General features: G+C 46.5%; 1 protein-coding gene across 4 annotated transcripts in view; it reads right to left on the reverse strand.

The window, feature by feature from the left end:
• LOC134933026 (lateral signaling target protein 2 homolog) overlaps positions 1-15039 on the reverse strand; it is an 84689-nt gene that overhangs the window by 24460 nt on the left and 45190 nt on the right. For 3 of the 4 annotated variants that reach the window (XM_063927962.1, XM_063927961.1, XM_063927964.1), the window contains exons 2-5: positions 10934-11074; positions 8974-9111; positions 8680-8882; positions 6702-6791 (exon numbers count right to left, since the gene is read on the reverse strand). In XM_063927962.1, the coding sequence (XP_063784032.1) occupies positions 6702-6791; positions 8680-8882; positions 8974-9111; positions 10934-11074 (572 nt within the window). The remainder of the gene's footprint in view (positions 1-6701; positions 6792-8679; positions 8883-8973; positions 9112-10933; positions 11075-15039) is intronic. The other variant, XM_063927963.1, reaches the window with a different exon arrangement.

Here is a 15039-nt window from a genome sequence, read left to right on the forward strand (position 1 = left end):
CCTGCAGCCATGGTTCACTGGATCCAGGTCCCTCCAGAGCTTTCTCCAGCAGTCTGTACGGTACCAGGGGGCTGTAGAAGGGAGGGGAGGCTGCTTAAAGGCTGTGTCACCTATTAAGGGACACAGTCAGCGCTGGGAAGGGACTCCCTTTGCCTGAAAAGCGCGGTGTGTGGGTTGGCTCCAATCTCTGTGTCTCTCTGCCATTCTTGGGGGGGAAACTCTGTCCTCAAAATACCGTGCGTTTGTGGGGTGTTTGTTCAACATGTCTAGGGACACGGTTTCATATGCTGCGGAGGATTTGTCTTCCCAGGAAGACTCCATTTCATGTAATCAGGATTGCACTGTTTTAGCCCAGATCCCAGCTAGGGAGCCAGAATGGTTAGTCTCTCTGAGGGGGACTATTTCTCAGATTTCTGATAAGGTGGCTAGGACTGAGCATGCCACTCAGGTCCTCCAGTCCTCTATGCAATTATGCAGGATGACAGGGACACCGACTCCGACACTGCAGACGGTGATGGGGATGTCTTGCGGGGGATGGCATCGCTTGCCAGGGAGGTGCAGTTGATGATTGAGGCTGTTAGGGATGTTTTACACATTTCAGACACAGTTTCGGAACAGGTGGAGGAGGCCTTTTTCACAGATAATAAGAAGCCCCCTCTCTCACTTTCCCGGCATCCAAGGAATTGAATGCTATCTTTGGAAAGGCATGGGAAACTCCGGAAAAAAGATTCCAGATTCCCAAGAGAGGCTTGGTGGCTTTTCCCTTCCCAGAGGAAGATAGGAAGAGGTGGGAGTCCCCGCCGATAGTCGACGCCTCTGTATCCAGGCTGTCCAAACAGGTAGTTTTACCGGTCCCGGGATCTACCGCGTTAAAGGACCCGGCAGATCGCAAGGTGGATGCTACGCTGAAATCCATTTACACGGCTTCGGGGGCTATATTGCTGCCTACTATAGCCTGTGCTTGGATTGCTAAAGCTATTGCCAGGTGGTCGATCACTCTGCAGGAGGAATCGTCTACGCTGGACAAAGGTGACGTTGATTTGTTTTTGCGTAATATTCAGGATTTTGCAGGGTTCCTGGTGGATTCCATGAAGGACCTGGGTTCCATGGCTGCGGGGATCTCCTCCATGTCAGTCTCAGCTCGAAGAGGTCTCTGGCTGCGCAACTGGTCTGCAGACGTGGAATCCAGGAAGTGTGTGGAGGGCCTTCCGTGTAAAGGTCAGGCTCTATTTGGGGAGGCGCTGGATGCGTGGATTGCCCCGGCTACCGCGGGTAAGTCTCCTTTTCTCCCCTCAGCTACACCAGCTTCGAAAAAGCCCTTCTCATCTAACATGTTACAGTCTTTTCGGGACGCGCGGCCTAGGAAGAATAAGCCTTCGAACACCTTCTTCAGAGGTGGTCGTGCCAAAGGAAAGAAACCCGCTCCCGCAGGTTCCCAGACCCAGAAGCCCGCTTCTGATACCCCTAAGTCGTCCGCATGACGGTGGACAGCTAGGCCTGGAGGAAGGTCAGGTGGGGGCGAGACTCCGGCAGTTCAGCCACGTCTGGGTGTCGTCGGGTCTGGACCCCTGGGTTCTGGATATAGTGTCCAGGGGGTACAGACTGGAGTTTCAAGAGCCCCCGCCTCACCGTTTCTGCAAGTCAGGCTTACCAGCGCTGCTGGCGGACAGGACAATTCTTCTGGAAGCCATCAGGAAATTGGTGGTGTCAGAGGTCATTGTTCAGGTCCCTCTTCAGCAACGGAACAAGGGTTATTATTCGAACCTTTTTGTGGTACCGAAACCAGATGGTTTGGTACGGCCTATTCTAAATTTAAAGTCTTTGAACCCTTATCTTAAGGAGTTAAAATTCAAGATGGAATCTCTGAGAGCTGTCACTTCAGGGCTGTCAGAGGGGGAGTTCCTGGTGTCCCTAGACATCAAGAATGCTTACCTCCATGTTCCCATTTGGGCGCCGCATCAAGCTTATCTCAGGTTTGCGCTGATGGACGATTACTATCAGTTCCAGGTGCTGCCGTTTGGCCTCTCAACAGCACCAAGGATCTTCACCAAGGTGATGGCGGAGATGATGGTTCTCCTCCGCAAACAGGGGGTGATCATAATTCCATATCTGGACGATCTCCTGATCAAGGAGTCATCCAGGGAGAGGTTGTTGCGGTCCATCGCGCTCACGACACAGCTGCTCAGGAAGCACGGTTGTATTCTGAACCTTCCTAAGTCTCATCTGGAGCCGACAAGGCGGCTGTCTTTCCTGGGAATGATCCTCGACATGGAAGTGCAGAGGGTATTTCTCCCGGCAGAGAAAGCGTTGGTGATTCAAACAATGGTCCGGGATGTCCTACGGCCTACCCGGGTATCCGTTCATCAATGCATACGCCATCTGGGGAAGATGGTTGCCGCCTAAGAGGCTCTGCAGTACGGCAGGTTTCATGCTCAACCTTTTCAACTGGACCTCTTGGGCCAGTGGTCCGGCTCTCACCTACACATGCACAAGAGGATACGCCTGTCTCCAAAAGCAAAGATTTCACTCCTCTGGAAGGGCGAAGGTTCGGAATTCCTTCTGACCACAGATGCAAGTCCAAGAGGTTGTGGAGCGGTCGCTCTGGGGGAAACCTTTCAAGGACGATGGTCGGATCAAGAGTCACTTCTCCCAATAAACATCCTGGAACTCAGGGCCGTTTACAACGTCCTTCTGCAAGCAGCACACCTTCTACAGGATCGGGCTGTTCAGGTGCAGTCGGACAACGTGACCACAGTTGCCTACATAAACCGACAAGGCAGAACGAAGAGCAGAGCTGCCATGGCAGAGGTATCAAAAATCCACATCTGGGCAGAAAGGCACGCGGTGGCGATGTCAGCGATCTTCATTCCGGGCGTAGACAACTGGGAAGCAGACTTCCACAGCAGACACAATCTCCATCCAGGGGAGTGGGGCCTCCATCCGGAGGTGTTCGAGGAGGTAACCGGTTGGTGGGGGGTTCCCCACATAGACATGATGGCCTCCTGCCTCAAGAAGAAGCTATGGAGGTACTGTTCCAGGTCAAGAGACCCACAGGCGGTGGACGCACTGGTAACGCCTTGGGTGTTCAAGTCAGTGTATGTGTTCCCTCCACTTCCTCTGATACCAAAGGTTCTTCAACTCATGAGAAGAACAAAAGGTTCTGGCAATCCTCATTGCTCCGGACTGGCCAAGGAGGGTTTGGTACGCGGATCTGCTGGATCTTCTACTGGAAGATCCACGGCCTTTGCCTCTTCGGGAGGATCTGCTTCTGCAGGGGCCGTTCGCTTATCAAGACTTACCGCGGCTTCTTTTGACGGCATGGCGGTTGAACGCCAGATCTTAGCTCGGAAGGGTATCCCGAGTGGGTCATTACTGCCCTGATACAGGCAAGGTAGGGGGTAATGTCTAAGCATTACCATCGCATTTGGAAGAAATAAGTTTCTTGGTGTGAGGCCAAGAAGTTCCCGGCGGTGGAGTTTCAACTGGGACGTTTTTCCCTTTCCTGCAAGCAGGGGTGGATATGGGACTGAGACTGGGCTCCATCAAGGTCCAGATCTCTGCTTTGTCCATCAACTTCCAAAAACAATTGGCTGTTCTTCCTGAGGTTCAGACCTTTTTGAAGGGGGTTCTGCACATCCAGCTTCCCTTTGTGGCGCCTACGGCTCCATGGGATCTTGATGTGGTGCTGCAGTTCCTACAATCTGCTTGCTTTGAGCCTCTACAGGAGGCTGTTCTCAAGTTTCTCACGTGGAAAGCGGTCACCTTGTTGGCCTTGGCTTCTGCACGACTGGTGTCCGAATTGGGGGCTTTATCTTGTAAAAGCCCCTATCTGATCTTCCATGAGGACAGGGCGGAACTTAGGACTCGTCCACAGTTCCTACCTAAGGTTGTGTCGGCTTTCCACATCAACCAACCTATTGTGGTGCCAGTGGCTACTGACTCCTCAAATTACTTCAAAGGCCTTGGATGTAGTGAAGACTTTGAAGATTTACGTGAAGAGGACGGCTTATCACTGGAAAAGTGACTCCCTGTTTGTCCTCTATGATCCAAAGAAAATTGGATGTCCTGCTTCTAAGCAGTCGATTTCACGCTGGATCAGGTTCCCTATCCAGCATGCTTATTCCACGGCAGGATTGCCGTGTCCGAAATCCGTAAAGGCCCACTCTACTCGGAAAGTGGGCTCTTCCTGGGCGGCTGCCCGGGTGTCTCGGCGATACAACTCTGCCGAGCAGCTACTTGGTCTGGGTCGAACACGTTTGCCAAGTTTTACAAGTTCGATACTTTGGCCTCTGATGACCTCTAGTTTGGTCAAGCAGTGTTGCAGGAGCCTCCACGCTCTCCCTCCCATACACAGAGCTTTGGTACATCCCCATGGTACTAATATGGACCCCAGCATCCTCTAGGACGTAAGAGAAAATAGGATTTTAATTACCTGAAACGGTAAATCCTTTTCTCATAGTCCGTAGAGTATGCTGGGCGCCCCGCCCAGCGCTTCGTTTTCCTGCATTGGTTATGGTTCAGTGTTACCTGGTTCCTAGGTAAGTTCTACTTATGGTTTCAGCTGTTGCTGAGTTGTTCCGGCATGTTGGTCGGATTTTCATGTTTGTCTGAGCTGGTATGAATCTCGCCACTATCTGTGTAATTCCTTCTCTCAAAGTATGTCGTCTCCTCGGGCACAGTTTCTAGACTGAGTCTGGTGGGAGGGGCATAGAGGGAGGAGCCAGCCCACACTATTAAACTCTTAAAGTGCCAATGGCTCCTGGTGGACCCGTCTATACCCATGGTACTAATATGGACCCCAGTATCCTCTACGGACTACGAGAAAAGGATTTACTGTTTCAGGTAATTAAAATACTACTTTCACCCCAGGAAAAACCTAATTAGCAAAGTGAAAATCTGATGGTTTCAGAAGCCATATCCAGTGCAGGGGAGGTAATCTAGCACACAAACTGGTGATGGCAAGTTCCTTTACATAATATAGAAATGTATTGGATGGTATGTTTAATTAGTGGAGAACATTATATGGAAGAAGGTAAGCGAGTTGCTAGCCAGGTAAATTCCCACCATGATCACTGGCGGTTTGTTTCGCCTCACAATTAGAATCTTATATATATATATTTATACACATGTCCACTGCAGGGGGGCAGATATAACATGTGCAGAGAGAGTTAGATTTGGGTGCAGTGTGTTCAATCTGAAATCTAAATTCCAGTGTAAAAATAAAGCAGCCAGTATTTACCCTGCACAGAAACAATATAACCCACCCAAATCTAACTCTCTCTGCACATGTTATATCTGCCACACCTACAGTGCACATGATTTTGCCCAACTGCTAACAAAATTGCTGCTGAGATCAACCCTGAATTAACCCCAGTGTCTTAACGATAATGATGCAAGGTTCCACTGGTCATTGGTCAGAGTGTCTGATCTTCCCTGCTGCAGGGAAGATCTGAAGCTATCGTCAACGACAGCATGCTCCTTGATGTAGCCACTCCCAGATCTTAGGAAATATTGTATAAAACTTTCTGCGCCACTGTTGAGTCTGCATGATAGAAAAATAGGTGTAAAAATATCCCAACAATTCTGGTTCTGCTGTCTTATCTTTCGTATGCCATCAATGCTTAATCACAACAACAATGCCCCTCTATAGGTAAAGAGAAAGGAGGGGACTGTGTTTGGGAGGATTACCTTGTCACACTATCTCAAGGCAGGATTACATGAACACAAAACAACTGTAATATCAAAATAGACTAAATGCCAAGATGCCTGGTCATAATATCAACACTAGTCACAATGTTTCAAAAGGCAGATTGATAACAATGGCTGAATTTCAGTACACAAATGTATTATCCCACATTGCAAGCATACAGAGAATCATGAATATACACCACCATGTTTACAAAGTAGTGGAGAGGTTCAATTATTAGTAATATGTGAAACAAAAGTAATGAGCCAAAAATTAAAAAAACATTTTGTAAAAAAAAAATAAAAAAAACATTTTTAATCCATGGAGATGAACATTGGGGGTCATTCCGACCCGTTCGCACGCATCGGTTTGTCGCTGCGGTGCGAACGGGTCTGGAATGCGCATGCACAGTGGTCACCTGGTTACGTCGCGCTATACGAAGAAAGCGGACGCAGAGCCGACCACAAGAAAATTGACAGAAAGAAGGCGTTCCTGGGCGGATCCGGACCGTTGGCTGCCTTTTTTGGAGAGTGGACAAGAAAACACAGGTGTCTTCAGGAGAACGGATGGCGGATGTCTGACGTCAAAGCCAGCTCCAGCATCGTCGCACAGGGTAAGTATGTCCAGGGCTAGTCAACTTCTGCTTAAAATTTTTTTAGCTTAGCACAAGTGATCGCAGCCCTGCTATGCTAAAATACACTCCCCATAGGCGTGGACTAGTTGATCGCAGCAGCAGCAAAAAGTTGCTGGCTGCGATCAACTCGGAATGACCACCATTGCTAGATCATTTGCAGTCGGTGTTCCATCGAGTGGTGTCGGGATTCCTGCGTTAGTCACATGACCACCGGCATCCTGAGTGCCGTAATACTAACCGCATCCCTATTATTCCACTACACCTTCATTTCTGTTTATAGTCCTGACAGAGAGTCTGCAGACCATGTGAAGGCTTGAAAATGACAGTTTGGAAAGGCCATTAAAAAACAAACAAACAGAGACCAGCTGAGTATGTACTCACCTGGAAACAGTCTCACAGAAAAGGACTGCCACCTCTTGCTGCTCATAGATTTCCTCTGGAGTCTTCACATTGGCCACTAATGTCATATACCTGCCAAAAAATTGGATAGAATTATTAGCATTTTCAATAAATGATATGAGAAATGGATTGTGTACAAGAAAAAACAGTGAAGCATTTGAGACATAGGATGCAACAAAAATAATCATTCATACCCTGTGCAAACTGCAGGATGCGTCACTTTGAGCAGACTGCTACACATTGCCACGGGACCCTTTAATTACTGCTTTTTTGTCTTGTTTTTAAATTTAGATTATTTATTTTTAAATGTTCAAGTTGAAATATAACAATTAAGAAATAATGGGGCAGATGTATTAACCTGGAGAAGGCATACCGAAGTGATAAACCAGTGATAGGTGAAAGGTGATAAACGCACCAGCCAATCAGCTCCAATATGTAAATTAACAGTTAGGAGCTGATTGGCTGGTGTGTTTATCACCTTGCACTTACCACTGGTTTATCACTTCCTTATGCCGTCTCCAGGCTTAATACATCTGCCCCATTATACCTCCCAACATCTGCTAGCCCATAGAACACAAAAGAGTAAGAAACATTGGCTGTAGCCAATACCAAGACAACAGTACAATGTATACAGAAAAAAATAAAAAAATAGTCAAGAACAAAAAGTCTTTAAATCAAGAGATTGTAAACAATCGCCGCCAATTACAACTGTGAGGATGAGCAGCAATCACAGAAGATCTTATTTATTACTGTGCCGCCTTGCTGGGCGACAACCCAACTGCAGGTGGAACCCCATCACCACTACCTCCCCTCCCTCCCACATACACACAACAAAATAGATAGAAGTGGTCCAAGAACTCCATATGCAGTGTAATGGGGAATGCCCTCTACAAACAGTATGTACCAATAAAAAATAAAAAAAAAAGTAGGAAACCTACAATGAAGTTCATCCCATTTTTTATAACAGTACTAAATAAAAGGAACAGTTACAGCAAACTATTGCCACATTCCCTGTTAGTGGAAAATCTATGAATGTTACAAATATGCGCAAAAACAGAATTATGCAGCAGGAACACGTGAATAGAGCATTCATCCAATACTCAAGGAAACTGAATATTAAAAATATTTTACACGTGTTCAATCCTGCGCTACTCTGCTTTAACCATGTGCAAGTAAATTACCAAAATGTGCCTATATACAAACAGAGAATAGTGCAATAAAAGTATATGCATGCAAAGCACCACATCCAAATTAAATATAACGTTTCTGTAATCAGAATAAAAGCACTTTTATTCTGATTACAGAAACTTCTGGATTATATCGTCTTCAATATGTTGTAAGAAGCAGTATTGCAGAAACTCGAGATCCACCCAATTATAAAAGCTCAGTAACGTTATATTTAATTTGGATGTGGTGCTTTGCATGCATATACTTTTATTGCACTATTCTCTGTTTGTATATAGGCACATTTTGGTAATTTACTTGCACATGGTTAAAGCAGAGTAGCGCAGGATTGAACACGTGTAAAATATTTTTAATATTCACATTCCCTGTTAGCTAGTAAGATTAACCACTTAACTGACGATTTTTCCCTTCAAAAGCGTTAACAACATTGTTTTTTAAAATTTATTTTATTTAATAAAGTTGAAAAAGTATTTTTAAAAATAATATTTAAACATTATATTATGCACATCTGCAGAACGTCTCTCCTCGTCAAAAACTGGGGGACAGGGTGGGACGGCACAGTTGCATGAAATCTGACCATGCCAGTTAAGTGGTCATGCACTAAACAGCTTTACATTAAAATAAATAAATCCAGGAGATATCCGTAACATCATCAGTCAGTCCTTATTTTAACCCCTTTTGCCAGCTTTTACATCCAGTAGACTTAATTAGGAAACAAGGCAAAGGGAACCATGTACCATAAAAAAAAAGGACCTCAACATCATCAGATACACACCTTAGCTCAAACTCCGCACAAAGGTCATCATACTCTAGCAGCGCCTTGTGGGCGGTTTCTGGATATATGCCGGGATCCTCGAGGCTTTGTTCCCTCAGCACTCGCCGCAAGTCTTCCAGGCTATGCAGTAGCTTTTGTGCCAGAGGTCGAAGTAAAACGCCATCTGTCTCCTCCACTTCAACATATGTGCCACCTACCATAAGCTTAAAAATCAATTCAAATAGTTAAAATACGGGAAATAGCAAATGTTTAGAATGCACAGATTTTCATCACTTGTTTTACACACAGCCATACCTCTGCAGCAAATAACAGGTGAGTGGTCATGGTATCATTCACAACATCATCAGGGAATTTAAGATGGTAGTCCCTCTGCCTCCTTTTCTTAGGTACACACTGTTCCAGAATCTGTTCCAATAGAGACAGCATGCGATCCTGCAGGCAAAATAAAATATTGCAAGATAAGCTGGCCCAGAGGGTTATTTTAGGAATACTTTGCACTAAAGTCTGATGACAGAAGAAGTCACACCTCCGCCTTGAGAAGTTTCTCCCAGCACAACACAAAACCACATTTCATTTGCATGAGCGGTCTCTCCTGAGAAGGAACGCTCATGCTGGGGCTGATTCAGCAGATTGGGGAGCAAAGCAAATTGGTGGATAGTTTTGTATTCACACTGCTATTTAGATTTCAGTTTCAACACGCCCCTCTTAAATCCCCCCCGAAGTGCAACTTCAATTTGCCAAGGTGTAAAGTTACTCCATTTTGTGGCTTTGCTCCCCACTTTGAAGCAGCCCTGTTAAGTCTAAGTGCCAAATCAATGAAGTATAGCTCAAAATGGCGGCATGTAAATGGGGGATACAATTATCTGACCGGCGGCATGCCGACCAACAGGGACTATTCCTACTCGTTGGTGTCCATAACACCCATAGAGTGGGAATAGATCCTGTGGCGAGTGCAGCAAGTCCACAAGGGGATTCGTTGCGCTCACATTTGCAATAACTGTATTTAGTAAACCTTGAGAATTACACTGCAATGTAAGAAGGCAATGGCACACATTACAGAGACCGACAACAGAAAAAAACATTGCAGATTTTCCAGTGCACCTCTATGGGCAGCAAAGGAATAGGATGATTGCGGTGCAAGTTGAGGGGACAACGGACCAAACACGGGCAACTCGTGGCCAATGCTTTTCATTTATAAACTACATTTTAAATAAACACACACACACACCACAAGTTGCAGGGGTAATTTGCAATGTTATGTGCATGGTTGTCTGACCCAGAAACTTTATTTGGGGGAAAAGGAGAGGAGGGGGTCGGGCACTTATTGGCCTGGTAACAAATGCTGCATTTGTTAATGTGTGTCAGAATTCACTCTAGTATTCTCTACTTCACACAACAAAAGTTAGGCACAGACTGGGGAACTGGAGGCTGCGCAGTTCAATTGACTTCCCTATACGCCATTTTGTTCATACATCAGGCTTGTGTACTAATGAAAAATTATATAGATCCGATGATGTCAGTTGATAAACTAAATGAATAAAGGTCTAAGGGGCAGATGTACTAAGCAGTGATAAGAGTGGAGAAGTGAGCCAGTGGAGAAGTTACCCATGGCAATCAGTTGCTCTGTATAATTTTATAGTATGTAACTTATAAATGTTACTTCAATGCTGATTGGTTGCCATGAGAAACTTCTCCACTGGCTCACTTCCCCAGTCTTTTCACTGCTTAGTACATCTCCCCCTAACTGTGAATTAGGAGTAGGCAGCAGCACTCACTTAAAAGAGGCTTCTGTATCTCCTACAACGATACTAAACAAAAACAATCATGAAAAAGTGGGTTGTGCTGACCTATAGCTAAAATCTAATAGTGGATTCTGGTATGACTAAAATATACAGATTTATTTAGATAAACATTTTAAAACACAATTTTAAAATGCTATAAATATTCACACAAAAAAAATCATGCTATTAAAGAGGCGTTAACTGCAAGTGTGAGAACAATAATAAAATGACTGAATAATTACAACTCTCGACTAGAAAGAGGCGCAAGCTGTGTGACTCCATACCGAGGGGCAGGAGGCGGAACATGACTACACACATACCGCCTGTTCTAAGAGTTGCTGGCTGTTTACTGAATATCCATGTGCTCTGTTGCTAAGTGCAGGGAGCCATTATCTCCTCCAGATATGTGAATGTGTAGCAAGCATAAACACTGCACGTCATCAGGTACAGATCATGTACAGGAACTTCATTACCTGGCTGTTGTGCAACTGACTGAGCAGCACCAAATAATTCTGTGGATCCTTTTGCACATCCAGGCATTGTAACTCATGCACAACTGCGCTCACCTCTTCATCAATGTAAAAGAACTTTGCCAGCAGCCGTGGATCTGATTTCTGCAAAGAAATAAGGCTGGGTTAAGCTTGGAGATCATGTTTAATGTGAATACTAGATTCACAAAACACACATACATTATATATATATATATATATATATATATATATATATATATATATATATATATATATATAATTTCAAAAGTCCTTGGGTGCAGTCTATTCTTCATATACTGTATAATACTGTATATGGGGTCTGGTGGGTATATTTAAATAAGATTTTACTCACCGGTAAATCTATTTCTCGTAGTCCGTAGTGGATGCTGGGGACTCCGTAAGGACCATAGGGAATAGACGGGCTCCGCAGGAGACTGGGCACTCTAAGAAAGATTTAGTACTACTGGTGTGCACTGGCTCCTCCCTCTATGTCCCTCCTCCAGACCTCAGTTAAGGAAACTGTGCCCGGAAGAGCTGACAGTCCAAGGAAAGGATTTTGGAATCCAGGGTAAGACTCATACCAGCCACACCAATCACACCGTATAACTCGTGATAAACTTACCCAGTTAACAGTATGAACAACAACAGAGCATCAGATAAACCTGATGCAACCATAACATAACCCTTATTTAAGCAATAACTATATACAAGTATTGCAGAAGAAGTCCGCACTTGGGACGGGCGCCCACCATCCACTACGGACTACGGGAAATAGATTTACCGGTAAGTAAAATCTTATTTTCTCTAACGTCCTAGTGGATGCTGGGGACTCCGTAAGGACCATGGGGATTATACCAAAGCTCCCAAACGGGCGGGAGAGTGCGGATGACTCTGCAGCACCGAATGAGCAAACACAAGGTCCTCCTCAGCCAGGGTATCAAACTTGTAGAACTTTGCAAAAGTGTTTGAACCTGACCAAGTAGCCGCTCGGCAAAGCTGTAATGCCGAGACCCCTCGGGCAGCCGCCCAAGAAGAGCCCACCTTTCTTATGGAGTGGGCTTTTACTGATTTTGGAAGCGGCAATCCAGCCGCAGAATGAGCCTGCTGAATCCTGTTACAGATCCAGCGAGCAATACTTTGCTTTGAAGCAGGAGCACCCAGCTTGTTGGATGCATACAGGACAAACAGCGACTCAGTTTTCCTGACTCTAGCCGTTCTGGCTACATAAACCTTCAAAGCCCTGACTACATCTAGTAACTCGGAATCCTCCAAGTCACGAGTAGCCACAGGCACCACAATAGGTTGGTTCATATGAAAAGAGGACACCACTTTTGGCAGAAATTGCGGACGAGTCCGCAATTCTGCCCTGTCCATATGGAAAACCAGATAGGGGCTTTTATGTGACAAAGCAGCCAATTCTGACACACGCCTAGCCGAAGCCAAGGCTAATAGCATGACCACCTTCCACGTGAGATATTTTAACTCCACGGTTTTAAGTGGCTCAAACCAGTGTGATTTCAGGAAACTCAACACCACGTTAAGATCCCAAGGTGCCACTGGAGGCACAAACGGGGGCTGAATATGCAGCACTCCCTTTACAAACGTCTGAACTTCAGGCAGTGAAGCCAGTTCTTTTTGAAAGAAAATGGATAGGGCCGAAATCTGGACCTTAATGGACCCCAATTTTAGGCCCAAAGTCACTCCCGACTGTAGGAAGTGAAGGAAACGGCCCAGCTGGAATTCCTCTGTAGGGGCATTCCTGGCCTCACACCAAGCAACATATTTTCGCCATATACGGTGATAATGTTTAGCAGTCACGTCCTTCCTAGCCTTTATTAGCGTAGGAATAACCTCATCCGGAATGCCTTTTTCTGCTAGGATCCGGCGTTCAACCGCCATGCCGTCAAACGCAGCCGCGGTAAGTCTTGGAACAGACAGGGCCCCTGTTGCAACAGATCCTGTCTGAGAGGCAGAGGCCATGGGTCCTCTGTGAGCATTTCTTGCAGTTCCGGATACCAAGTCTTTCTTGGCCAATCCGGAACAATGAGTATTGTTCTCACTCCTCTTTTTCTTACGATTCTCAGCACCTTGGGTATGAAAGGAAGAGGAGGAAACACATAAACCGACTGGAACACCCACGGTGTCACTAGTGCGTCCACAGCTATCGCCTGAGGGTCTCTTGACCTGGCGCAATACATTTGTAGCTTTTTGTTGAGGCGGGATGCCATCATGTCCACCTGTGGCAGTTCCCAACGACTTGTAATCTGTGTGAAGACTTCTTGATGAAGTCCCCACTCTCCCGGGTGGAGGTCGTGCCTGCTGAGGAAGTCTGCTTCCCAGTTGTCCACTCCCGGAATGAACACTGCTGACAGTGCTTTTACGTGATTCTCCGCCCAGCGAAGAATTCTGGTGGCTTCCGCCATCGCCACCCTGCTCCTTGTGCCGCCTTGGCGGTTTACATGAGCCACTGCGGTGATGTTGTCTGACTGAATCAGCACCGGTTGGTTGCGAATCAGAGGCTCCGCTTGACTTAGGGCGTTGTATATGGCCCTTAGTTCCAGGATATTGATGTGCAGACAAGTCTCCTGACTTGACCACAGACCCTGGAAATTTCTTCCCTGTGTGACTGCCCCCCACCCTCGGAGGCTTGCATCCGTGGTCACCAGGACCCAGTCCTGAATGCCGAACCTGCGACCCTCGAGAAGGTGAGCACTCTGCAGCCACCACAGAAGAGACACCCTGGCCCTGGGGGATAGGGTGATCAGCCGCTGCATCTGAAGATGCGATCCGGACCACTTGTCCAACAGATCCCACTGAAAGGTCCTCGCATGGAACCTGCCGAAGGGAATGGCTTCGTATGACGCCACCATCTTTCCCAGGACTCGCGTGCATTGATGCACCGACACCTGTTTTGGTTTTAAGAGGTCTCTGACCAGAGTTACGAGCTCCTGAGCCTTCTCCACCGGGAGAAAAACCTTCTTCTGGTCTGTGTCCAGAATCATGCCCAGGAATGGCAGACGCGTCGTAGGAATCAGCTGCGACTTTGGAATATTCAGAATCCATCCGTGCTGTTGCAACACTTCCCGAGAGTGTGCTACGCTGATCAGCAACTGCTCTCTGGACCTCGCCTTTATGAGACGATCATCCAAGTATGGGATAATTGTGACTTCTTGCTTTCGCAGAAGCACCATCATTTCTGCCATTACCTTGGTAAATATTCTCGGTGCCGTGGACAGACCAAACGGCAACGTCTGGAATTGGTAATGACAGTCCTGTACCACAAATCTGAGGTACTCCTGATGAGGTGGATAAATGGGGACATGCAGGTAAGCATCCTTTATGTCCAGAGACACCATAAAATCCCCCTCTTCCAGGCTTGCAATGACCGCTCTGAGCGATTCCATCTTGAACTTGAACCTTTTCAGGTAAATGTTCAGGGATTTTAAATTCAATATGGGTCTGACCGAACCGTCCGGTTTCGGTACCACAAACATTGTGGAATAGTAACCCCTTCCCTGTTGAAGGAGGGGAAGCTTTACCACCACCTGCTGGAGATATAATTTGTGAATTGCCGCTAACACTATTTCCCTCTCTATGGGGGAAGCTGGCAGGGCCGATTTGAGGTAACGGTGAGGGGGCATCACTTCGAATTCCAGCTTGTATCCCTGAGATACAATCTGTATAGCCCAGGGATCCACCCGTGAGCGAACCCACTGGTGGCTGAAATTTCTGAGACGTGCCCCCACCGATCCTGGCTCCACCTGTGGAGCCCCAGCGTCATGCGGTGGATATAGTGGAAGCCGGGGAGGACTTCTGTTCCTGGGAACTAGCTGTATTGTGCAGCTTCTTTCCTCTACCCCTGCCTCTGGCAAGAAAGGACGCACCTCAGACTTTCTTGCCTCTTTGTGATCGAAAGGACTGCATTTGGTAATATGGTGCTTTCTTAGGTTGTGAGGGAATATATGGCAAAAAATTTGACTTCCCAGCCGTAGCTGTGGAAACTAGGTCCGAGAGACCGTCCCCAAACAATTCCTCACCCTTATAAGGTAAAACCTCCATGTGCCTTTTTGAGTCGGCATCACCTGTCC

The sequence above is a fragment of the Pseudophryne corroboree genome, chromosome 6 (assembly GCF_028390025.1).
Source record: "Pseudophryne corroboree isolate aPseCor3 chromosome 6, aPseCor3.hap2, whole genome shotgun sequence".
NCBI classification, from domain to species: domain Eukaryota; kingdom Metazoa; phylum Chordata; class Amphibia; order Anura; family Myobatrachidae; genus Pseudophryne; species Pseudophryne corroboree.